Source organism: Capra hircus, chromosome 19, assembly GCF_001704415.2.
Source record: "Capra hircus breed San Clemente chromosome 19, ASM170441v1, whole genome shotgun sequence".
Taxonomy (NCBI): domain Eukaryota; kingdom Metazoa; phylum Chordata; class Mammalia; order Artiodactyla; family Bovidae; genus Capra; species Capra hircus.
The window spans coordinates 14,603,157-14,628,846 of NC_030826.1; the positions used below are offsets into that span (position 1 = coordinate 14,603,157).

Consider the following 25,690-nt stretch of genomic DNA (forward strand, 5'->3'; position numbering starts at 1 on the left):
ATGTAATTCACATAGGAGGGGAGGGGCATTTTGTCGTCAACCGCTTGGGAAATGCTGGCTAAAGCCAAGTAAAGCAGGTTTCTGTGCTGTCACCGCCCCTCCGCCCCAACCTTTGCTTTTTGGCCATGGCACACAGCATGTGGGATCTAGTTCCCTGACCAGGGATTGAACCCTCACGCCTTGCATTGTAAGTGCAGCATCTTAACCACTGGACCACCAGGGAAGTCCCACATCCCCGTACTTTCGACGAGGAAATCCAGCCCCAGAAGCATAAATGGTTTGTCTGAGCTGTCACATCCAGGAAGAGCCGAAGTGAAACAGAAGGGATTAAACCCTCCCATCAGAGCTCGGGCACTTTGCCCCATGTCCCCCTGAGCTCAAGTCGGGCTGACAGTGTGCAGGCTGTCACTGCCTCTGTCCAGCATCACTGTTTTTCCTGGCGAGCGCTGTAGTCTTTGGGGACCATCTCTTTCTCTCACAGGGAAAGGGTGATGGCATCTCATGACCCCATGTCCCCTTGACCCACCTGGACTCTTGGTCCTGGCAGAAGCCAGAAGGGTGAGGGGCCGCGGCCCAGCTGAGGCCGTCACTGGCACGAAGCAGAATCTCAGGGTGCTGGGTGACCTGCAGGTTTTAATGAGGGACCTGGACCAGCCCAGATCTGGGGAAGGAAGCCTAGCAGCTACGGGCAGTGGAGGCTGATCTGGCCTGGCCTGCAGAAGCTCCGGGTGAGCGGAGCTCCCCTCTAACCTCGGCCCCAGGCCTGGGACCAGCAGGGTGGTCGGTGGTTCCCTGGCTAAGGGCTGGTGGTACATCTCGTGGTTCTGACTGCTGAGGGCCCTGGGCTGAAGCTGAGGGTGGGTGAGGGACTTCCTGGGGCCCTCCCCCTTAGTAGGGAAAGAGGTGTTCCAGATCTTCGAGCCTGCGCATGTCCTCCAGCCCAAGGGACACGGTCTTCCGCTGGGGCTCCTTGCGCTGCACGGTAATCTGGATGGGGTTGTTCTCGGGGAAGCTGTTCAAGTCAGTGGCCACGGTTGCAAACTGAAAGAAACGAAAGTCCTCAGAACTCCTTGGCAGAGCTGACCCTGACCTCACCTCTTCCACACTGCCACCCCCTCGTCTGTGAAATGGGGTCCCCGAGTGCCCTCCAACCTACTCACTGACGTCTGTTTCTCCCCGGTTGTGTGCTGTTTCCAAGCTCAGCAGTGTCTACTCGGGCCTGCCCTGCCACCCCTAGGCTCTTCCCTGCTTTGCCCCCTGTTAGCCTCTTCCCTTTGTTTTTTCCTCGGTGCCCTTGACTTCCCAACCCACTCACAATCACTGATACCTAAGTTGAAGAATCCAAAAGCCACTGGCTTTGAGAGACACACATTAGGGATGAATGAACAGGTCAATTTCCAGGGGGCCCCAAAGTGACTTACTCCTTAACCCTCTCCAAGGAGAACAGCCTGGAAATGAGGCTTATCTGCCCAGGGAGAGGGAAAGCCAGCAGGAGGAGAGGTCCTGCAGGTACAGGGATGTTCCCAACCTCTAGGGCCCCTGACCCTCGGGCCCCTCTTCTCCCAGGGCTCACTTTGTAGGGCTTGCACCATGTCCCCACCCCAGCGGTGTTAGCTGCGCGGACAGTGAGGCAGTAACTCGTGTTTGGCTTCAGCTCCATCAGCTTGACGGTGGTGCCCAGGATCTTATTGAAGATCCAGGGGCGGTTCTTTGCCTTGGGCATCTCACCGCTGTTTTTCCTGACCACCTCCTGTAACAGGACCTGGTAGAAACTGACCTGCTGCTTGCCAGGGGCATAGGTCCAGGAAATCTAGAAGGAGAGAATCCCCAAGGCTTCCTCAGACCTGGCCTGGCCTGGCCTCCCCTCACCACCCAACCAGCCACTCTGCAATGTGCGTCAGAAGACCCCATTCCCATCCCTGCTCCCGCTGGAGCTGAGGCATGTGTGTCCGAGGGTGGTAGGCCCACCTCACGTTAGATGAGGCCCCACTAGCCCAAAGCCTGAGCCATTCTCCAACCGCAGCCACACCAACCTCAGAGGGTACCCTCAACTCCATACTCTATAGACTGTGTGTCCATTGAAAGGGACCTTAGCAATCATCTCGTCCACCTCACTCATTGCAGATGGGGTTACAAGTTCAGAGAGAGCAAGTGCCCTGCCTGCAGCCACACAGCAGTTAAGTGCCGGAGTCAAGGTTCAGATCAGGAGCTCCTGAGTCCACTTTGTACTACCGCCATGGCTGCCAAGCCAGGCTAAGGACTGCAGAGGGCTTTTCTAACACTGCAGGTTCCTGGCCCTGCTGCCACTTGCCTTGTCTCCCATTTCCAGTTTCTCCTCCATCTAAGCTGTTCGTTCTCAAACTTTGGTATGCATCAGAATACCCCAGAGGACTTGCTAAAACAAGGACCGCTGGCCCCTGTGCCCAGTTTGATTCAGCAGGCCCAATCAGGAGGGTGGGGAAAGCAAGGATTTAAATTTCTTACAAGTTGCCATATGATACAGATGCTACTGGTGGTCTGGGGACCACACTTTGAGAAACGCTGTGCTGGCCTATCCAACAATGGTCCTTCCAGGTTTATCTTCCAAAGTAAGTGAAGTCACTCAGTCACGTCCGACTCTTGGCGACCGCATGGACTGTAGTCCACCAGGCTCCTCCGTCGATGGGATTTTCCAGGCAAGGGTACTGGAGTGGGGCGCCATTTCCTTCTCCAGGGGATCTTTCCGACTCAGGGGTCAAACCCGGTCTCCTGCATTGCAAGCCGACTCTCTACTATCTGAGCCACCAGACGGTATTTTCCAATATGTAACTCATATCACATCTCTCACCTGATAGAAAACTTTGCACAGAGCTAGTCCTCTTTGCTTACTGAAAAATCCATACAGTAGCCTAACATTCGGAGAAGGCAATGGCACCCCACTCCAGTGTTCTTGCCTGGAGAATCCTGGGGACAGAGGAGCTGCTGTCTACGGGGTCACACAGAGTCGGACACGACTGACGCGACTTAGCAGGAGCAGCAGCAGCCTAACATTACAGGACCTCTGGAAAATGACCCCCTCCTGCTGTTCTCTTCCTGTATCCAGAACAACGCTACTCAGCATGTGGTCCGTGGGCCATCAGCACCTACTGGGAATGTGTTAGCAATGCAGAGTCTCAGGCCCCACCCCAGACCTACTGAGTCAGAACCTTGAGGAATGAGGAATCTTCTTGGTAACATGATGATCAGATCTGCAGGTGCCGGAAAGTGTGAGCAACCCTGAATTAGGACGTGGATGTTTCCTCCCACGTCCTTTGCTAGTGTCAGCCCTGCACAGAATGCCTTTCCTCATCTCTAGATGTTTAAGTCCCAGCTCAAATGTCACTGAACACCACCAAAGCTTACTCCCTGCAGCTGGAAGTAACGTTTCTTTCCCTCTGAATCCCCAGTGGCACTTGGTCTGAACTTTCCCTACAGCAGTGAACCTTCTCTAGCTTGCGCTGGAGTTCTTTACAGACACGCCCTCTCTCCTAACCCATGCACTAGAGCTAAGGATGCAGGCAGTAGGCATCCACAGGCTCCCCAGTGAACTCAGCTCAGTGCCGGGCATGTGGAGGGGGATGGAGGGGGGCATCAAGCCTTCGCCAGATGCACCTGGGGGAAAACGCACCACAGCTGTGGAGTCGCTGACCGTGTGTTCACAGATGAAGGGTGCCTCCGGCACATCCAAGACCACAGAGGACTCCGAGGGCGTCGAGGACGTGTCCGTGTCCACCTCAGGGTTGTCGAGGTCCAGCAGGCCCCCAGGGGCCATCTGGGACTTAGACTGGGGGCAGAGGGCCAGGTGTCCCTTCTCTGTGCTCTTGGCTATCGAGGAGAGGCTGAGTTTGTTCAGCTCGCCCTCCAGCATGCCTGCAAAGAAGCTGCTGTTGGGCTGGGTCACGGCCAACTTGATGGGATTCAACAAGGTGGATGACATGGGGGAGATGCTGGTGTCATCGGAGCTGCATTCGGAATCCTCCACTGGCATGTGCTTCCTGGAGGGGGAGGGGAGAGGGGAGACAGATGGAGGCAGCTGCCCCAGCCCCTGCCGCCTGGAAGCTCCCAGTGGCAAGCAGGACTTACCAACGCCCTCAACTGCTTTTGAGCCGCTCAGAACATTCTTGCTCTGCAGCAGTGGGTCACACTCACTGGGACACTTACTAGTGGAAAAGCACATTCCTGGTCCTTGGTCCCCAGCTGGGATGGCACTGGGGAAGCTGCTAAAGCATCTTTCATAAGATCCTCAGATGATTCTGATGCAAGTGTTCTGAGAACCACAGTTTTAAAAACACCACTAAAGCTCCAAGTCCTTCCTCCAAGGTAGGGTGCAGACACCCCAGGGAATGACCATAACGATCTACTGGGATATGGAAAAATATCTAAAAGTATCTAAAAGAAAAATAATGAGTTTTATTAAATATTTACTTACTGTTGTTTAATATGTAATTACATTTATTTACTTAGATTTTTATGACACTTATCAATATGTATTAATATACAGCATGTAAAATTAACTGCACAGATAAGCATATATTTATTGGGGTGAATGCTCAAAAATTTTTCTTCCATTCTAATTGTTTTTTAAGTTATTTCTTTTTTTTTTTTTTTTAAGTTATTTCTTTATGTATGTATTTTCGGCTGTTCTGGGTCTTCATTGCCGCACGGGCTTTCTGTAGTTGCAGAGAGCAGGGGCTGCTCTAGTCGCGGTGCTCGGCTTCTCAGTGCAGTGGCTTCTCTTCTTGCGGAGCACAGGATCTAGGGCGCGCGGGCTTCAGCAGTTGCAGCTCCTGGGCTCTACAGCACAGGCTCATTAACTGTGGTGTGTGGGCCTAGCTGCTCCGTGCCACGTGGGGTCTTCCAGGACCAGGGACTGAACCCATGTATCCTACATTGGCAGGTGGATTCTTTACCACTAAGCCACCAGGGAAGTCCTCTAATTTTTTTTTTTAATTATAAAATATTTCAGTCTCATTCAAGATATCAAGGATAACATGTTCATGGGGAAGTAATGTACAAAGTGACACGACTTAGTGACTAAACCACCACCACCACACCAGTGCACAAAGTGGTGGCTATAATGAACAATATTGTATTGTATATTTGAAAGTTCCTAAGAGACTAGGTCTTAAAAGTGCTCATCTCACACACAAATATTTGTAACTGTGTCGTGATGGATGTTAACTAAGCTTATTGGGGTAATGATTTCACAATACATACAATTATCAAATGATGTTGCATACTTTAATGCAATGTTAAATGTCAACTGTGTCTCAATAAAACTGGAAAAAATGATCATATTATATTAAGCTTCCATTTAGCTTCTATCCAACTCAGAACTAAAGCTGTATCAGTGTAGCTAAAGCCCCTTGTGTACTCTGCTCCCCTACCCCTCTCCTGATCCTCACCCTCAGAGGCAGCCTGAGCAGTAAATTTAAAATTTTGTGTTTATTATTCCCCATGTGTTTTTATAGGTTTGTTAGATGTGTATATTATTAGTTTGCATAATTTAAACTTTATATAAATAAATGGCATCATTCAGTACATATTCATGTGCAGTTAGGCTGTTATTTTACTTAAAACATTGTATTTTTTAGATTAATCTGCTCTGGTTCAGTCATTAACTGTTGTATAGTGTTCTGTTACATGGATATTTGTATTGTTACCAATTCTTTGCTCTTACAAAAAAAAACCTTGCCCATGTTCCCCCACTCTTTAAAATTTTTTGCTGATGAAGTACAGGATCCAAAAAAAATTAACTTTTAGGCTTCCTTGGTGGCTCACAGATTAAAGCATCTGCCTGCGATGTGGGAGACCAGGGTTCGATCCCTGGGTCGGGAAGATCCCCTGGAGAAGGAAGTGGCAACCCACTCCAGTATTCTTGCCTGGAGAATCCCATGGAGGGAGGAGCCTGGTGGGCTACAGTCCACGGGGTCGCAAAGAGTTGGCCACGACTGAGCTACTTCACTTTCACTTTCAAGGTAAGAAGGAGGGAACACAGCTCTACCCATCCACAGAAAATTGGATTAAAAATTTACTGAACATGGCCCTGCATATCAGAACAAGACTTAGTATCCCCCTCAGTCAGTCTATCCCATGGACGCTGTCATAAGCCTCTTATCCTTCTCCATCAGAGGGCAGACAGACTAAAAACCACAATCACAGAAAACTAACCAATCTAATCACATGGACCACAGCCTTGTCTAACTCAATGAAACCATGAGCCATGCGATGTAGGGCCATGGTGGAGAGTTCTGACAAAATGTGGTCCACTGGAGAAGGGAATGGCAAACCACTTCAGTATTCCTGCCTCGAGAACCCCATGAACAGTATGAAAAGGCAAAAAGATAGGACACTGAATGATGAACTCCCCAGGTCGGTAGGTGCCCAATGTGCTACTGGAGATAAGTGGAGAAACAATTCCAGAAAGAATGAAGAGATGGAGCCAAAGCAAAAACAACACCCAGTTGTGGATGAGACTGGTGATGGAAGCAAGGTCTGATGCTGTAAAGAGCAATATTGCATAGGAACCTGGAATGTTAGGTCCATGAATCAAGGCAAATTGGAAGTGGTCAAACGAGACGGCAAGAGTGAACGTCGACATTCTAGGAATCAGCGAACTAAGATGGACTGGAATGGGTGAATTTAATTCAGATGACCATTACATCTACTACTGTGGGCAAGAATCCCTTAGAAGAAATGGAGTAGCCATCATAGTCAACAAAAGAGTCTGAAATGCAGTACTTGGATGCAATCTCAAAAACGACAGAATGATCTCTATTCATCTCCAAGGCAAACCATTCAATATCACGGTAATCCAATTCTACGCCCCGACCAGTAATGCTGAAGAAGCTGAAGTTGAATGGTTCTATGAAGACCTACAAGACCTGCTAGAACTAACACCCCCAAAAGATGTCCTTTTCATTATAGGGGACTGGAATGCAAAAGTAGGAAGTCAAGAAACACCCGGAGTAACAGGCAAATTTGGCCTTGGAATGTGGAATGAAGCAGGGCAAAGACTAATAGAGTTTTGCCAAGAGAACGCACTGGTCACAGCAAACACCCTCTTCCAACAACACAAGAGAAGACTACACATGGACATCACCAGATGGTCAATACTGAAATCAGATTGATTATATTCTTTGCCGCCAAAGATGGAGAAGCTCTATACAGTCAACAAAAACAAGACCAGGAGCTGACTGTGGCTTAGATCATGAACTCCTTATTGCCAAATTCAGACTTAAACTGAAGAAAGTAGGGAAAACCACTAGACCATTCAGGTATGACCTAAATCAAATCCCTTATGATTATACAGTAGAAGTGAGAAATAGATTTAAGGGACTAGATCTGATAGAGTGCCTGATGAATTATGGATGAAGGTTCGTGACATTGTACAGGAGACAGGGATCAAGACAATCCCCATGGAAAAGAAATGCAAAAATGTAAAATGGCTGTCTGAAGAGGCTTTACAAATAGCTGTGGAAAGAGGAGAAGTGAAAAGCAAAGGAGAAAAGGAAAGATATACCCATTTGAATGCAGAGTTCCAAAGAATAGCAAGGAGAGATGAGAAAGCCTTCCACAGTGATCAATGCAAAGAAATAGGGGAAAACAATAGAATGGGAAAGACTAGAGATCTCTTCAAGAACATTAGAGATACCAAGGAAACATTTCATGCAAAGATGGGCTCAATAAAGGACAGAAATGATAGGGACCTAACAGAAGCAGAAGATATTAAGAAGAGGTGGCAAGAATACACAGAAGAACTGTATAAAAAAGATCTTCAGGACTCAGATAATCATGATGGTGTGATCACTCACCTAGAGCCAGACATCCTGGAATATGAAGTCAAGTGGGCCTTAGGAAGCATCACTAGTGGACAAACAAAGCTAGTGGAGGTGATGGAATTCCAGCTGAGCTATTTTAAATCCTGAAAGATGATGCTGTGAAAGTGCTGCACTCAGTATTTACTGCCAGCAAATTTGGAAAACTCAGCAGTGGCCACAGGACTGGAAAAGGTCAGTTTTCACTCCAATCCCAAAGAAAGGCAATGCCAAAGAATGCTCAAACTACTGCACAATTGCACTCATCTCACACGCTAGTAAAGTGATGCTCAAAATTCTCCAAGCCAGGCTTCAGCAATATGTGAACCGTGAACTTCTAGATGGTCAAGCTGGTTTTAGAAAAGACAGAGGAACCAGACATCAAATTGCCAACATCTGCTGGATCATCAAAAAAGCAAGAGAGTTCCAGAAAAACATCTATTTCTGTTTTATTGACTATGCCAAAGCCTTTGACTGTGTGGATCACAATAAACTGTGGAAAATTCTTAAAGAGATGGGAATACCAGACCACCTGATCTGCCTCTTGAGAAATCTGTATGTAGGCCAGGAAGCAACAGTTAGAACTGGACATGGAACAGCAGACTGGTTCCAAATAGGAAAAGGAGTACGTCAAGGCTGTATATTGTCATCCTGCTTATTTAACTTCTATGCAGAGTACATCATGAGAAACGCTGGGCTGGATGAAGCACAAGCTGGAATCAAGATTGCTGGGAGAAATATCAATAACCTCAGATATGCAGATGACACCACCCTTATGGCAGAAAGGGAAGAAGAACTAAAGAGCCTCTTGATGAGGGTGAAAGAGGAGAGTGAAAAAGTTGGCTTAAAGCTCAACATTCAGAAAACAAAGATCATGGCATCCAGTCCCATCACTTCATGGCAAATAGATGGGGAAACAGTGGAAACAGTGTCAGACTTTATTGTTTTGGGCTCCCAAATCACTGCAGATGGTGACTGCAGCCATGAAATTAAAAGACGCTTACTCCTTGGAAAAAATGTTATGACCAACCTCGACAGCATATTCAAAAGCAGAGACATTACTTTGCCAACAAATGTCCGTCTAGTCAAAGCTATGGTTTTTCCAGTGGTCATGTATGGATGTGAGAGTTGTACTGTAAAGAAACCTGAGCACTGAAGAATTGATGCTTTTGAACTGTGGTGTTGGAGAAGACTCTTGAGAGTCCCTTGAACTGCAAGGAGATCTGACCAGTCCCTCCTAAAGATCAGTCCTGGGTGTTCATTGGAAGGACCGATGTTGAAGCTGAAACTCCAATACTTTGGCCACCTGATGCAAAGAGCTGACTCATTTGAAAAGACCCTGATGCTGGGAAAGATTGAAGGTGGAAGGAGAAGGGGACGACAGAGGATGAGATGGTTGGATGGCATCACCAACTCAATGGACATGAGTTTGGGTAAACTCCAGAAGTTGGTGATGGACAGGGAGGCCTAGCGTGCTGCAGTCCATGGGATTGCAAAGAGTCGGACACGACTGAGCAACTGAACTGAACTGAACTGAAAGTAAGAAATACATATTTCTTGACAAGCTAGTACACGAATGCATGTAACCGCATGGACTGTAGCCTGCCAGGATGCTCTGTCCATGGGATTCTCCAGGCAAGAATACTGGATTGGATCACCACGCCCCCTCCAGGGGGTCTTCCTGATCCAGAGATTGAACCTGAGTCTCATGTCTTCTGCATTGGCGGGTGGGTTCTTTACCACTAGCGCAACCTGGGAAACCCCAGTGTATGCACACACACACACATGAAACTAAAATGTTTCACAAACCAGTACTAACTGGTTTTTCAAACCCATACTTACTGTGTGTGTGATGTACACTGGAATTTAAATTCTATTTCGCTCATTTTTGTAATACTAGTCTCCATCAACTCGGATGAGTTCCTGACACATTCATAGGTCACAGCCCTCAGCTGGAAGAGCCCTGTCTGGAGAAAGTGGCCACAGGGCCTGTGGACACCAAGCACCTTGACTGAGGTCACCCTGGTAGTCAATGGCAGAGCTGGAACCAGAAGCCAAATCTCCTGGGCTTCTCCATACTACACAGCTCCTGTCTTCCCCTGGTGCTTTCTGGCTCCCCTCCCCTGCTTCCTTCCCCACCTCCCCCGGCTGCTCTAGCCAGATCCAGTGACCCACACATACCCCTAGATCCCTCACACCCGGCCAGCCTCCAGCTTTGAGGTTGATTGATCAAGGCCAAAGTTTTCCTCCCTGAGCCCCAGCCCCATCAACCTCCTCCTGCAAAATCCTGATCAACCCAAACCTCCTATACTAGCCCTTGGTGGACGCTTGAAATAGATGACTCTCCCTCCAAGGCCCTTCGTAGGCCCAAGAGTCTGGGTATGGATGTCAGTTATACTATAGATTGTCCTGTGCTATGTGCTAAGTTGCTTCAGTTGTGTCCAACTCTTTGTGACTCTAAGGACCATAGCCCCCCAGGCTCCTCTCTCCATAGGATTCTCCGGTCAAGAATACTGGAGTGGGTTGCCATGTCCTTCTCGAGGGGATCTTTCTGACCCAGAGATTGAACACGAATCTTTCATGTCTTCTGCATTAGCAAGTGGGTTCTTTACCACTGGCGCCACTTGGGAAGTCCATAAACTGTCCTTCAGTTCAGTTCAGTTCAGTTGCTCAGTCATGTCCGACTCTTTGCGACCCCATGAATTGCAGCACACCGGGCCTCCCTGTCCATCACCAACTCCCAGAGTTCACTCAGACTCACGTCCATCGAGTCGGTGATGCCATCCAGCCATCTCATCCTCTGTCGTCCCCTTCTCCTCCTGCCCCCAATCCCTCCAGCAGCAGAGAGTTTTCCAATGAGTCAACTCTTAGGAATCTCTATTTTACTTTTTTATTATTTTTTTAAAAAATTATTTATTTGGCGGCACCAGGTCTTAGCTGCAGCATATGGGGTCTTTAATTGCAGCTTGCAGACTCTTACTGTGGCATGTGGGATCTAGTTTCCCAACTAGGGATCACACCCGGGCCCCTCTGCACTGGGAGCATGGAGCCTTAGCTACTGGAACACTCGGGAAGCCCCAAGGAATCTCTATTGAAGATTTACTTGTTGGAAACACCAGTGCTGAAGGGGCAGCCAGGCATTGGGCTACATGCTGGAGAAAAACTCCTTGTGATGGTCACAGCAGCCCTGCTGGATGGTGTTGGTCTCATTGTACACATGGGGGACCAAGGGTCCCTGATCTTAATGAACTTGTCTATGGTCATATATCTAAGTGGTAGAACCTGGCTTAAAACTTGGTTCCCAGTCTAAGACTTTCTTATACCAGGAAGTTTCCTACTTGCATCTGCCACTTTAGCCATACCTATTTACTGACAGGTACCTAAGGGAGTAACCACTGTATCCCCTTTCACGTCATCAGGACCAGCTACATAATTTGTGGGGTCCCTTCTTCAGAAATTATTAAGACCTTCAAAACAGTAACATCCAAGCATTAAACTAAACAGGGTCCTTCCAAGTGTCAGGCTGTGTTTAATTGCACAGGTCACATACCCGTGAAACTTCCTGACAGACAGTTCCCTCAGCCCACGTCAACCCACCCCTCTGTCCCACCACTGGCTAACTCCTTCCCTTCCTCTGAGAGTCACCTCCTCCACGAAGCCTCCCTTAACTTCACCCCCTCCCAAACTATACTAAATTCCCTCTGTTTCCTCTAGTTGTCCCTGTCATAGCACAGACCATGCTGTAATAGCCTCAATTCTTGTCTGACAGCCCCCCACCCCAACCACCACACACACACACACACACACACACACCCACCCCATGCTGGGAACTCCTTGAAGGTAGAGACTGCTTTCCAGCTCTGCATTCCCAGAACTTAACCTTGGACCAGGTACCCTGTAGGTGCCCAAAGAGTTTTGTGAAATGAAGTGAAGGAAACCCGTGATCACTGAGGAGGAATACAGACCTCAGTCTGAAGGCAGGCAGGCTCCTGGGGGTTGGGGGGAGGACATAACCAGGCTCCTTTCCATGAGCAAAGGAACCATGGCGAGAGGAGAGGGGCTTCATGGTGAGGACCAGACAGGATGACGAGCACCGCCAATCCATCTCCAGTTAATCCCAGAAGGCTTCCGGAGCTGGAGGCCGGCATGCCTCCAAGAACTGATTTGGGGTCAGGAATCCACAGGCAACCTGCTTACATGCTCTTCCCTGGGAGTCTCGACTGGGATAGGTCAAGGAGTGGCGCCTCTTCAACACCCTCTTCCCCGCGCCCCCTCCCCCCCTCCCCAACCCCTCCACCCATCCAGCTCTGGCCTTAGAAAGCAGAAAGGACCAGACTCGTGTCTTACGGTAGATTGATGGCACCCTCCTCTAAGAAGTTCACCAAACTGCCCCTCGAGGAAAGTGGGAGGCCTTTGGTCGTGACGGTCCTGTTCATTGACTTGGGGTTTGGAAAGGTCTTCGGCATTTGACTGAGCGCATTCAAGACATTGAGGGTTTCCTTCCTCAGCATGGCCTCCTCCCCATCTCCCACTTTGTAGAATGTCTCTGATGCCATTGAGTTTGTTTGGGACCGCAGCCGGCACCATGCAGGACAACCAAGCTGACAGGAAGCAGAGAGAAACTGGAGGCAGCAGACACACCCTTAGTTGTGGTGGGATGGGGGTGCGATGAGCTGACTTCATAATTATCACAGGGTGTAACAATTAGGGGCTACGCTCCCCCCTGACCGGGGGCTGCTGCAGCCCAGGGCCAACGTCAGGAGCGGGCAGAGCTCCAGAATAGTCAACGACACCACGTGGGCTAAGGCTCTGTGGTTACAGCAGCCCTGCTCTTCTCTGAAGATCTCAAAATGCTCACCACCTGTACCCTTCTGATCTGCCCTGGGAAGGAGGAGGTGGATGGTGAGACAGTGGCGCCTGGGCGTGGAGGGAGCAGGCAGTACTGGATGGACTGGGTCCCTGGGAGTGGGACACCTTGCCGATAGAATTCTGAGACTTCATATCCAGACATCGGAGGCAGCAAACCCCGTGTCCAGCTGTGTGGGCACCGGGAAAGCTGGAATGGCTCATGGGGTTTAAAGCACCCACATACCCAGGTTTTACTGCTGGAATTCTAAATTCTGTCTGACCTCCATTTCAAGTGTCTTCAGGTACTGAGTGACCACGATGGGTGGTGCAGAGGCATACAGAAATGGGCCAGAGGTTGTTTCTGTTCTCAGGGAAACCATGTCACAGGGACGAAAACATACACATAACTTTGTGGGGTGAGGAACCCGGCAGCTGTTAAAACAGCAATGGCTTTTGCACCTGGGTGGGGATTCGTGAGCTCTTCAGTCCAGCTCTGCCCACAGCTTCCTAGGCTGTGAAGCCTTTGACAAATGACTTCACCTCCGAGCCTCATTTTGCTCATCTGTAAAACAGGGATAAACATAGCACCTACCTCACTAGATGGAGAAGGAAACGGCAACCCACTCCAGTATTCTTGCCTGGAGAATCCCATGGACAGAAGAGCCTGGCCGGCTCGCCAGTTCATGGGGTCGCAAGAGTCAGACCCGACTTAGCGACTAAACCACCACCACCACCGCCTCACTAGACTGTGCGGAGCCAACCTTGTAAAGTTGTTTCTTCCAGAGGATGAGGTCCAGCCAAGGACGTTTTAAAATTCGTATGTGTGTGTGTTTTCTATACACTCAGGGGTTTTATCGTTGTATACGTAAAAATTCTTTTGTTTGGAAACTAGAGAAGCAGATGCCCTCTCTGTGCTCTCCTGCGTTTTAGCAGCCATCATAATCTCGGTAATTATCTGATTTATTTGATTTGCTCTTTACTGCCTTCTTTCGTTAACAGGTAGGTCCCTGGGCGTAGGAATGGCCGATCCGATAGAACGTCCTGGCCCAGCGTTCAGAACCGAAAGCTGCACCGGGGGGCGTGGCCCAGGAGAAGGCGGAGGCGCACGCGGGCCGCGACCCTCCCGCCGGGCGCGTCGACCTCTGCGCTGGGAGCCCGGCTTCGCGCAGCCCGAGCTGTCTCCGCCCCGACCGCCCGGCCCGCGCGTCCCCGCCGCGGCCGGCAGGTGGCGCCGCAGGCCGGGTCCTGGCGCCTGGAAGCCGGAAGCGGCGGCGTGGCCGGGGCGGGCTGGCCCTGGGTGCCCGAGCTCCCGAAGGGTCCGCCTTCTCCGCGCGGTCGCTGCCTCCCGCATTCCTCCCCCGTCCAGAAAGGGGCGCCGGGGGTGGGGTGGGGACGACTGGAGAGGGCCCCACGGATGCCCCTAGGACCAGCGGCCCTAGGCCCCCCGGGAACATGGGCGTGCTCCGGGCGGGACTGTGCCCGGGCCTCACCCAGGACATGGTCCAGCTCTTGAAGAGCGGCGGGATCAAGACAGGTGACCGCGGGCGCGCGCCAGTGCGGGCCACAGGGCTGGCCCCGGCACTCCCGGGGGGGCCCTTCCCCTCCCTCCTGCGCCCCCGGGGAGCCCGGAAACGCGGGGGGGGGGCGAGCCACGCCCCTGGGAGGGTAGAACCCCCCACCGTGTGCCCGCCACCGCGCCGGGTCCCACGGTTCCGCCAGTACGCGCGGGCGCGGGAAAGTCGAGTGCGGACGGCCCGGGCCTCCCTCCCTGCCCATCAACCCCACTTGTTTCGTTTTCAGTGGTGGAGCTGGTTTCTGCAGACCTGGAGGAGGTCGCCCAGAAATGTGGCCTGTCTTACAAGGTGAGCTGACCGTCTCCACGCTCCACACCTGGGTGTCTCTAAATGCCCATCCCCGAGCAGAGGGGTTCCTAAGGATTGATAACGGCGGCGTTTGAGACCCTGGGCGGCCCCCTCCTTTGACGGGTCGTTGCCTAAGAACACTTTGGGGCTGCTGCAGCCCGGATCCTGAGCTGCCCCGCCCCTTCCGCAGGCCCTGGTCGCCCTGCGGCGAGTGCTGCTGGCTCAGTTCTCAGCTTTCCCTTTCAATGGCGCTGATCTCTACGAGGAACTGAAAACCACCACGGCCATCCTGTCCACTGGCATTGGAAGGTTTGTGTGTGTGCGTGCGGGACAGTCAGAAGCAGGGCGACCTGACTTCCTCCTGCTGCGCTTTCGATGCTGGAGTCTGCAGCCAGCAGGCCCTTTCAGACAGGTCTGAGGATGGTCAGGACTTCTAAGTTCTCTTACCCTGTAAGAACGTTTCTCATAACTCCTAACTTTGGGGGATGCAGAATTATTGGGGTGGGGGGAACCTGTCCTGCGTGTTTAGTAAGTCATTTGGCAGCTTCCCTGGCCTCTGCCTGCTAGATGCCAGTAGCACCTCCCTTCTCCCCTTGTCTGATAGTCAAAAATATCTCCAGCTGTGATCCCTGGGTGGGTTGGGGGCAAAATCTACACTGGTTGAGAACCACTGAAACACAAGATGTCAGTATTTCATTATTATTCAGCAAATCAGAGCAACTCTTCTCTGGCCCTACCTCCCTGTCCACTTAAGGATGGATGGGGCAAGAGAGTGTGGCAGGACTAGGTTAAGTACCAGCCATTGACTTGTAGTAGATTATACAATGGAACACTGAAGAACTGAAGAAGCCTTCAAACTATGGTGCTGGAGAAGACTCCTGAAAGTCCCTTGGACAGCAAGGAGATCAAACCAGTCAATCTTAAGGGAAATCAACCCTGAATACTCATTGGAGGGACCGATGCTGAAGCTGAAAGTCCTGTATTTTGGTCATCTGATGCAAACACTTGACTCATTGGAAAAGTCCCTGATTATGGGAAAGGTTGAGGGCAGAAGGAAAAGAGGGCATCAGAGGATGAGGTGCTTGGCACCTCATGGAATGAACATGAACTTGGGCAAACTTCCGGAGACGGTGAAGGACAGGAAGGCCTGGCATGCTGCAGTCCATGGGGTCGCAAAGAGTCGGACACAACTGGACAACCGAACAACAGCAAGGTTATACAATAGGTTGTATAATCTCTTCGTGATCCTGTGAGTCCGTGATTATTAACCCCACTTGAGTTTAGCACAAGAGGAGCTAGGGGCAGTGGTGGGGCTCCAGCCCTGGGGTACTTGTTCCTGAACTTGGTTCACTCCTTGTACGCTGCAGCAGGAAGGGGTGAGAGTAGTTTCCTTCTGCAGTGTTTGGAGAGAGAAAGAGTTGGAAGAAAACAGGCGGCTTCTGGCCAAGGGAGGCTGACTTCTTCCCTGGCCTGTTTGTGTGGAATTTGATAAAGAACTCTGCCACCACAAAGGTCTTTGGATCGGTTTGGCCCTCGCTGTTTCCAAAACACGCTGTCTTGGCAGGGTTCACACAACACAGTGCTTGCTTTCCCTGGGTTGAGAGTTCAGGCCTGTCATTCATCAAGCAGTAGCCAGTGTCAAGCATGGGTACCAGGGTTGGGCATGGGTGAGGCCCCTGCATTTAAGGAGCCTGGGGTCCACTGTGTAGAGAAGAGCAGGTGGACACGAGAGAGGTGTGAGCATGTGTGCAAGCAGCTAAGGAGGGGGTGATTAGCAGGAAGCAGGCCTGGCCTTTGGGAGTTTATAAAGCCAGCATAGAGAGAGAGAGTGGTCAGGTGGTAAACTGGCGGGATGCAGCCACCATGGGTCACTGCGGAGGAGATCAGAGAGGTTCAGGACCGCTCTGTGCAGCGAGGCATGGATGGGCCTTCTCTGAGTGCTCATCAGGAAGCAGGCGCTGTTACTCTAGGTACATTATTTCATTCATCTTCTCTTCAGTTATCTTCTTCACTTTATCTTATCTTCTTCATTTACCTATCTACTTCCCTGATGGCTCAGTGGGTAAAGAGACACAGGAGATGCAGGTTCAACCCCTGGGTCAGGAAGAGCTCCTGGAGAAGAAGATGGCACCCCACTCCAGTATTCTTGCTTGGAAAATCCCATGGACAGAGGAGCCCGGTGGGCTGCAGTCCATGGGGTCACAAAGAGGCGGACATGACTGAGCAGCTAACACTTTGACAACTACAGTGAGCCTGTTGGGATGAAAATCACCACCCGGGGGCCTCGCTGGCAGTCCGGTGGTTAAGACTTCGCCTTCCAGTGCAGGGGGTAAAGGTTCAATCCCTGGATGGGGAGCTAAGATCACACATGCCTTGGGGCCAAAACACGGAAACATAAAGGAGAAGCAACATAGTAGCAAATGCAGTAGCAACTTAAAAAATGCTTCATTCACATCAAAAAAAATCTTTAAAAAGAAATGAAAGCCATCATCCTGTAGATAAGGAAACTGGGACTCAGGTTAAGAGACTTTCTCAAGATCCCCCAGCTAGGGATTTCCCAGGTGGTCCAGCGGTTAGGACTCCTGTGCTTCCACTACAGTTTGACCCCTGGTTCGGAAACTAAGATCCCACAAGCGGGGTGGCATAGCCCAAGGGAAAAAAAAAGATCCTGCAGTGGGTAAGTGGCGGACCAGGCCCTTGAGGTCACACCTGTCATACTGTTAAGCCTAAGAACTCAGCTCTAAGGCATCTGCCCTGTTGCTCCCTCCAGGCAGGAGGCTGTGTTGTGAAAGTAGAGTTACAGTTAGAGGTGGGCGGGGTGGATGGGGCAGGGGAGGCTGGCAGGAGAGGCCCAGGAGGATACAGCAGGGGAGGGTGTTGTGAGCGGATCTGGGGCGGGAGACAGCAGGAGGCATATTGAAGAAATGCTGTGAGCCTTCCTGCTGGGGGGATGCGAAAGTGGCAGATCAAAGATGACCCCTAGGCTTCTAGGCTTTGTCATAGTGGTCTTTGGACACTGATGGGTATTAACTGACACAGGAGGGGAGAGGAGGGGAGTTCTGTAGTCAACAGCTCACGAAATGCTGGTTAACCAAATGAAGCAGGTTTCTCTGTTTTTTTTTTTTTTTTTGGTCATACCATTTAGCATGTGGGATCTTAGTTCCCCAACCAATTGAACCTGAGCCTCCTGCCTTGGAAGCAAGGAGTCTTAACCACTGGGCCACCAGGAAAGTCCCTCTGCTCTAGGTCTTCTCACGGCCTGTAGTGCTGGGGGCATCTTTACAAGTGGGAGAGCAGGCAGCAAGTCTCGGAAGTAGCTGTATTGACCGGGGAAGAAGGGTGGTTCCTTGAAGGCCCGAGCTGCGTCTTGTTCATCTCTGCCTCCGGCTTGTTTTAGAAAAAGGCCTTTAGGAAATGTGAGACATTCAGGCGATGTTTGAATGAGTGACTGAAAGAATAAACGAAAGCCAGTTCGGGGGAAGGTGGAGGATAAACTCCAGACAGCACTTGTGTTCAGAACGGGGTTAGGCTCAGTTGTACTTCTGTTCCACAAGGCAGGTGGCAGGGGGGCGGGGAGGGGGTCTGTCCATGTCGAGGTGGATTTGGGAATTCCTTCTGGAGATCCTCATGGCCAGGAATGCAATTGATTCTTGATTGTAGAGTCCAAACCTGTGGTTTAGCCCAGGCTTCTCATTAGAATTATTTGGGAAGCTTAAGAAATATTCATGCATGGGTCTCTTTAGAAATTCTTTGTTTTTTGGCCACGCCATGTGAGATCTTAGTTCCCTGACCAGGTATTGAACCTGTGCCCCCTGCACTGGGAGCGCAGAGTCTCAACCACTGGACCGCCAGGGAAGTCAACATTCTTGAAATAACATGATAATAATGGAGAACAGATTAAGCAGTTGCCAGGGGCTGGCTAGGGATTTAGGGGTGAGTGTGGTTATAAAAGGGTGGCACAGGGAGCCCTGCCGAGATGGGAATGCTCTGCCTCGATTGCAGTGGTTCCATAAACCCACATGTGGGGTGAAACGGCGGAGAACTGCGCGCACGGACGCACGTGGAAGGACTGAGCTGCAGCTCTCTGGACTGCACCAGTGCTGTTTTTTGCTGTTGCGCTAAGCTGTGGTACAAAACATCTCAGAGTGAAAGATGCTACCGTTGGTGAAAACCAGCTGAAGGGTACACGGGACCTCACGACATGGTTTGGTTTTGGTTTTTTTTGCAACTTCCTGTGAATCTATAATTATTTCAGAGTTTAAAACATGACAAATTATGGGCAGTGCTATCAAGGAAACCCAGAAGGGGCGGTGATGGAGACTGAGAGAACCATTGAATGGGGCAGCGAAGAGACCTCCGGAGAGAAGTGATTACCCAGACGTGATCTTTAAGGCGAGAGTGAAAGGATGAGGGGCCAGAGGGGGAACACTTGGCCGGGCCGGCTTTCCCCAAAGGAGACTCCACAAGGAGGAGCCTCCTGGCCAGAGATGTCAGAGCGTCTCTGGACAGAACAATGCTTGGAAGGAATGTCTTGCTGTTCCTCCTCCCCTCCTCTCCTCCCACCTGTCCAATCCCTTCCTTTGATGCTCTTCCCTCCTCTTCTGCCATCAGCCTGGACAAACTGCTAGATGCTGGTCTCTACACTGGAGAAGTGACTGAAATTGTAGGCGCCCCGGGTAGCGGCAAAACCCAGGTACACCTGCAGCCAGCAAGCAGCCAGGAGGGTTGGGGGAGGTGGATGCACAATCCTGGATCTCTGGGGAAGCTTCTGCCAGGATCCTGTGATTTCAGAGCTTGGAAGAGAGAAGATAGGTGGTGAGGAGTGGGACTTGAACTCGCGTCTCAGGGCCCATTCGGGCCTCTGGGATCTGGATGAGATTTGCTGGGGGTGCTCCCGTTCTGGGCCCTTCTTGAGGGCTCAGGTTCACCCAATGGCCCGTCTCTACTCAGGTATGTCTTTGTGTGGCAGCAAACGTGGCCCATGGCCTGCAACAGAACGTTCTCTACATTGATTCCAACGGAGGGCTCACAGCCTCCCGCATCCTCCAGCTGCTTCAGGCTAGGACCCTGGACGAGGAGGAGCAGGTAAAGGGCAGGAAGGTTGGGTTTCTTGGAGGTTCTGACACCATAAGACCTCATTATCTAACATGGCAAGAATTTGGACCATTTGGGTGACTAGTCATTTCTGGCTTTGAAACTTGCTGTACCGCTAATGCTTCCTGTGTTGTAAAGCCTCCCCTTTATGACGTCATCCCAGTTGGATGCTACCCACAAGGATCCTTCCTAGAAACCCAACCCCTGGCATCCCCTCTGTGTTTCTCCCCCATATCTTGCCCAGGGCAGACACACTGATCACTGCCACTCCTTCCCATGGAGCTCTGACTTGGCTCTGCAGCTCAGCACCCAGGCAGCCAGCATGTTGTGAACTGGCCCAGCAGACAAAGCCCACTGCCATCTGTACCTGAGTCCTTGTGTCTAAGTGCCTCTTCTCTCTCAACCTCAAAATCCCTCTTCATCGTGCGCGACCCCCGGCTCTTCTTCTCCAAGGCCCTCCCTTCTCTCTCCTGCCCCCTCAGGCAGGAGCTCTCCAGAGGATCCAGGTGGTGCGTGCGTTTGACATCTTCCAGATGCTGGGCGCGCTGCAGGACCTGCGAGGCGCTGTGTCCCAGCAGGTGAGCCTGACCCTCTGCCTTCCCTGCTCCCCGCAGCCCACCTATGCTGTCTGCGTGTGGGCAGGTGTGCAATCCGGTGACTCTAGCTGTGCCTGCCATTCCCAGGATGGGATTTCTGGATGCTTAATTCTTTCTTTCCTCAATTCTTTGCCTCCTCGTTCACAAGCCCATCTTCCCCACTAAAGACTAAGCCCCTTCCTTGAGTGCAAGGATCAGTTCCTGTTCATCTCTGCATTCCAACTAGGTCCATTCAGCTGCAAATAATAGTCTATCTGACAGACACTTGAACTTTGAGGACATTTAATTATCTCACAGAAGTCTGGAGGTTGGCACACCCGTAATATCAGGGCTCTAGGTTGGTGTGCTTGATTCTCTGGCTCTTCCCCCTCATGATTGCAGAGTGGCTGCCGTGGCTCCGAGCATCATGTCTTCACACATCCATATCCAGGGCAGATAGATGCCTCTTTTCTGTACCTCTTTCTCTGGAACCCACCATTACACTTCTCAGTTCCCTTTACATCTAACTGGCAAAAACTGAATTACGTTTTTATGTCCTAGTCCAGAGGTTGGGTGCACCTTCCCTGATGTCAGATTTTCTGCCCAGTGCTTGAACACATTCAGAGGCCTGTTGACAAGGGAGAGAGGTTAGGAATGGCATTTGCGTTGGTACCCTGATATACCTGATGGGTGCTTGGATAGGATATGGTGCATGATATATATACCTTTACATTTGGGAGAAACCTTAGAGAGATTAGTTTAATTTATCTTAAACTTTACCTCTCACCCCAAAGGATATCATGTTTCCCATGGGCATACCTAGGGTTGTATGTAACATAGATCGTTTTAACAAGCTTTAGACCATATAATGGTTGAACGAATACTTGGCATAGGAATCATAGCAGGTTATGCCTCCCCATGCGTTGAGACGTGAAGTAGTCCTGACCTAATCCAACCGTCTTGTTGGAATCGAGCAAAGTGGGGGCCAGAGACATTCAGTGCGTTGCCCACAGTCACCGCATATTTAGGATAAGAACAAAGCTTAGGGACTTCCCTGGTGGTCCAGTGGTTAAGACTGCACTTCCATTGCAAGGGGCACAAGTTTGATCCCAGGTTGGGGAACTAAGATTCCACATACGTCATGGCCAAATTTTTTTTTTTTTCACGTTAAGAGCAAAGCTTATAACCCAAACCTCTCAACTCCCAGGTCAAAAGACTTTTTTTTTTTCTTTAACTGTAGCACTGTTAGATGATATGTATTCTATTATTGCATAACAAGTTATTGCAAACTATGACTTAAAACGACATGTATTTATTATCTCAAATTCTGTAGGTCAGAAGTCTGGGCACAGCTTGGCCTGGTCCTCTGCTTAGGGTCTCATTACGCTGTGATGAAAGTGGTAGGTGGGCTGTGCTCTTGTCTGAAGGCTCAGCTGGGGAAGAACCACTTAGAAGTTCATTCAGGTTGTTGGCAGAATTCATTTCCTAGAGGTTTCAGCTTCTTGCTGGCAGCTGGTTGTTGGCAGAGGCCATCTTTGAGTCCTCAAAGCTGCCACTATTTCTGCCATGCGGTGCTTTCCATGGGCAGTTCACAGCAAGGCCGCTTGCTCCTGCAAGACAGCACACATGTGAGAGCAAAATGCAACAGGTTGTCCTGTGTAACAATATGATCATGGGCTGGCAGTGCATTCCATTTGACATATAATGAAGCCTAATCAAAAGAGTGACATCTGGGGCTCCCCTGGTGGTCCAGTGGTTAAGACTTCGCCTTCCAATGCAGGGAGTGCAGGTTCAATCCCTGATCGAGGAGCTAAGATCTCAATGCCTCGGGGCCAAAAAACTAAAACGTAAACCAGAACCAATATTGTAAGAAACTTAAAGAGTTTAAAAAGGGTTGACATCAAAAAAATCTTTTAAAAAACAGAAAAGAAAGAAAAAATTTTCTAATCAGGGACCATAGGATCTGAGCAGGGGTTTCTCAAATTTAATTAGAGTATCTGATATCCTGTGATTTAAACTCTCTCGGTCCATCCAAGTCTTCAGCGCAAGTGCAAGTCGCTCAGTAGTGTCCGACCCTTTGCGACCCCATGGACTATACAGTCAGTGAAATTCTCCAGGCCAGAATACTGGAGTGGGGTAGCCTTTCCCTTCTCCAGGGGATCTTCCCAACCCAGGGATCAAACCCAGGTCTCCTGCATTGCAGGCGGATTCTTTACCAGCTGAGCCACAAGGGAAGCCCAAGTCTTCAGTATAATCTGTTATACATTCACATGAAGGTGGAAGGAAAAGGCTTTGCTAGAGTTCCATCTTAGAGGGGCAGCTATATTTGGGGTGACTCTTTGCAACCGCATGGACTGTAACCTACTAGGCTTCTCTGTCCATGGGATTCTCCAGGCAAGAATACTGGAGTGGATTGCCATTTCCTTCTCCAGGGATCTTCCTGACCCAGGAATTGAACCCTGGGTCTCCCACATTGGAGGCAGACGCTTTAACCTCTGAGCCACCAGGGAAGTGGGAGAGGTTATTTCCTACCAGTTTTTGATAGAGGAGCGGGTTTGTCTGGTAATGGGCGCCCCCTGGAGGCCAACTGGTTGGTGGCACCTGCTTCCCATCACTGTCCCCCATCACTGCCCCCCAGGTCCGCAGTTCTTCCGGGACTCTGAAGGTGGTGGTTGTGGACTCGGTCGCTGCGGTGGTCGCCCCACTTCTGGGAGGTCAGCAGAGGGAAGGTGAGTGGTGTGGCAGAGCGCAGGGTGGAGGGTCGTGATATTGCCTGCTGGCTCTGGAGTCCTATCTTCGGCCACCCTGGTCCCCGCTGCCCACCCTGTTTGCTTTTTCTCCTCCAGGCTTGGCCTTGATGGTGCAGCTGGCCCGAGAGCTGAAGACCTTGGCCCGGGACCTCAGTGTGGCAGTGCTGGTGAGGAAGTGGGCTTGGCCAGCCATGCTAGCCTTCTCTCTGGTCCCTGGACTTCACCAAGTGGGGAGGTGTTCTTTCCAGGTGCTCTTTATTTCCTTAAAACAGCAGCTTCTGAACCCCCAGAGTGACCCATAGCCCAACTTCTGTGGGTCATCTAGAGTGCCAGACTGTGAGGGGCTCAGACACATAAATAGCCAGGGGACCGGGCAATGTCATTTTTAACACTTCTAAAAAACTAATTATTTGGCTGCGCTGGGACTTAGTGGCAGCCTGCAGATTCTTTAGTTGCGGCACGCTGGATCTCGTTCTGCAGCGAGGGACTGAGCCTGAGCCCCCTGCACTGGGAGCGCATAGTTTTAGCCACCAGGGAAGCCCAGGGACAGTCTTGTTTTTCTTTTTACTTTCTTTAAGTCAGGTTTATTGAGATGTAATTCATACAGAGTAACTTCTCTTTGTTTGAGGTTTGATACAGTCGTATCTGGCGAGATCAAGATACAGAATATTTCAATCACCCCAGAAAGATCCCCCAGCCCCAGACAACCACTGATTTGGTTTCTGCCTTTTCCAGAGCTTCATAGAAAGGGATCTTTTCTGCTTTTAGAGTAACTTTTTCTGCTTATGGAGTAATTTTTTGAAAGTCTTCACGCGTCTCATAGAAGAAGGTAACAAATAGTTAAATATAAGTGTCCAGTTTGTAATCAATCTCTACATCCACAGAGACCATATTAGTTTTTTTTTTAATGTACCTTCATTGAATCTTTTTTCTCTGCCCATATACATATACTTTTAATCAACTTTCCAACTAAACGGTAATCTTGTGTTTTTTTTTTTTTTAAAAAAAGACACCATTTCTCGAATCTTTTAATAGATTCTTTAAGAATGCCACTTTTAGCAGCTGCATATTTGGGGTGGGGGGCTGTGCTGGGTCTTTGTTGCTGGGCACGGGCTTTTTCTAGTTGCGGCGAGTGGGGACTACTCTTCGATGCATTGTGCACGCTTCTCACTGCGTGGCTTCTCTTATTGTGGAGCACAGGCTCTCGAGCCCAGGCTCAGTAGTTGTGATACAGGCATTAGTTGCCCTGCATCATATGGAATCTTTCCGGAGCAGGAATCAAACCCATGTCTTAACCACTGACCACCAGGGAAGTCCCGGCATCGTGGTTTAGTGGCAAGAGCTCTGTGCAGGTCAGGAGCCCAGGGTTCTGACTCCAGACTGGTGATGAGTCATGGAGCCTTGGGGAAATTGTTTCCTTGTACCTGGCCTCAGCTTTCCCATCTGTAAAATGAAGCCATAGGAGCAAATGTCCTCTGTACCAGCATTATGGGTCTATAAGCCTTTGATTCTTTCTGCTGCAGGTGACCAATCACATGACCCGAGATAGGGACAGCGGGCAGCTCAAACCTGCCCTGGGACGCTCCTGGAGCTTTGTGCCCAGCACCCGGCTTCTCCTGGACAGCACCCAAGGCTCAGGATCTCTGGGCAGCCGCCGCGTGGCATGTCTGACCAAGTCCCCCCGCCTGGTGAGCCAGCCCCAGGGGAAAGCCAGGAATCCAGGCCCTTGAGGGTGGCTTCCGTGCCTGCAGATGTCTGTGAATTCCTGAAGGCTGAGACCCTGCAGCCAAAGAAGCTACCCATGTGGGCTGCTTAACTCAAACACTCACGCTTCCCTCCTGTCTTCTTCCAGCCAACAGGTTGCCAGGAGACGGTGGACTTAGGGAGCTGGGGGACTCCAGCGTTCCAGGGAGATCACAAAGGACACTGGGAGCAGAGCCCAGTGTTCCAGGGAGATCACACGTGATGGTGCTGTTGATGGGGGAAGGGGCAGGCCGCTAGGCCCCCAACTCACCTGCACAGTAATGCCTGCTGCTCACTGCCAGCAGCCCCGCTCCCTTGCTGGGAAGCCATCTCACCCTCAGCTCCTCTCTCTGGAAACACAGTGCTACTGGCAAGAGAGGATGCTGTTGTGGAAGGACCCAGAAATTCATGCTGGTACCAAGTTTTCTTTCCTTGTTTCTACCACGTGCGTTTCCAGTGGGAGCCGGGTTCATGGACTTGGACATCTCTGAAGAGGAACTCTGGTGCCTGGACGGATTAACCCTGTACATCACCATCCTACCCTCCATCCTGACACAGTGACTGAGCTTGAGGCCTCTGGCTTGCCTTTGTTTCCCTTCTGTTTTTTTTTCTTTGCCTCTGTTTTTCCATCTGTAAGATGGGGCTTCTTTCCCCCTAACTCTGTCTTTGACTTACTGGGTGGAAGTAACCTTGTAAATGTAACCCATGTTGTGTGCTCAATTGTGTCTGACCCTTTGCGACCCCATGACCACCAGGCTCCTCCATCCGTGGAATTTTCCAGGCGAGAATACTGGAGCAGGTTGCCATTTCTCCTCCAGGGGATCTTCCCAACCCAGAAATTGAACCCATATCTTTTGGTGTCTCTTGCGTTGGCAGGTGGATTCTTTACCACTAGTGCCAAAACTCTTCCTTATCTAGATCCTGCTCTTAAAAACATATTAATACAAAAGAAATTCACTGAGCTGCAGAGTCATCTGTTTTCC

General features: G+C 50.5%; 2 protein-coding genes and 1 non-coding gene across 6 annotated transcripts; 2 read left to right on the forward strand and 1 right to left on the reverse strand.

The window, feature by feature from the left end:
• Window positions 620-12,453, reverse strand: FNDC8 (fibronectin type III domain containing 8). Its single transcript, XM_005693207.2, has 4 exons — window positions 12,183-12,453; window positions 3,647-4,013; window positions 1,574-1,810; window positions 620-1,041 (listed from the first exon to the last, which is right to left on the reverse strand). Exons 1-4 carry the CDS (start codon window positions 12,389-12,391, stop codon window positions 889-891), a joined length of 966 nt encoding a protein of 321 aa, XP_005693264.1. The 5' UTR covers window positions 12,392-12,453; the 3' UTR covers window positions 620-888.
• Window positions 13,946-25,668, forward strand: RAD51D (RAD51 paralog D). 4 transcript variants are annotated; one of them, XM_018064226.1, is made up of 10 exons: window positions 13,946-14,217; window positions 14,484-14,545; window positions 14,736-14,854; window positions 19,157-19,238; window positions 19,496-19,630; window positions 20,122-20,217; window positions 22,853-22,943; window positions 23,061-23,131; window positions 24,488-24,652; window positions 24,817-25,668. In XM_018064226.1, exons 1-10 carry the CDS (start codon window positions 14,136-14,138, stop codon window positions 24,928-24,930), a joined length of 1,017 nt encoding a protein of 338 aa, XP_017919715.1. In that variant the 5' UTR covers window positions 13,946-14,135; the 3' UTR covers window positions 24,931-25,668. The 4 variants fall into 4 exon arrangements, with proteins under 4 accessions (XP_017919715.1, XP_017919716.1, XP_017919717.1 ...); XM_018064227.1 differs by lacking the exon at window positions 20,122-20,217 and having other exon boundaries at window positions 24,817-25,430; XM_018064228.1 differs by lacking the exons at window positions 13,946-14,217; window positions 14,484-14,545 and having other exon boundaries at window positions 14,791-14,854; window positions 18,548-19,238; window positions 24,817-25,430.
• On the forward strand, window positions 24,695-24,765 carry MIR2331 (microRNA 2331). The gene has a single exon (NR_129668.1). It is a non-coding gene; the product is annotated as a microRNA 2331 (primary transcript).

Excerpts from the sequence above, each read along its gene's own strand:
- FNDC8 (XM_005693207.2), bottom strand. The coding sequence starts at position 12,391 with ATGGCATCAGAGACATTCTACAAAGTGGGAGATGGGGAGGAGGCCATG. Across the intron at positions 4,014-12,182 it reads GAGGGTGCCATCAATCTACC|GAAGCACATGCCAGTGGAGG; the intron begins GTAAGACACGAG and ends CTCCCCCTCCAG. Across the intron at positions 1,811-3,646 it reads TCAGCGACTCCACAGCTGTG|ATTTCCTGGACCTATGCCCC; the intron begins GTGCGTTTTCCC and ends CTCTCCTTCTAG.
- RAD51D (XM_018064226.1), top strand. The coding sequence starts at position 14,136 with ATGGGCGTGCTCCGGGCGGGACTGTGCCCGGGCCTCACCCAGGACATG. Across the intron at positions 19,631-20,121 it reads CCCTGGACGAGGAGGAGCAG|GCAGGAGCTCTCCAGAGGAT; the intron begins GTAAAGGGCAGG and ends CTGCCCCCTCAG. Across the intron at positions 23,132-24,487 it reads ACCTCAGTGTGGCAGTGCTG|GTGACCAATCACATGACCCG; the intron begins GTGAGGAAGTGG and ends TTTCTGCTGCAG.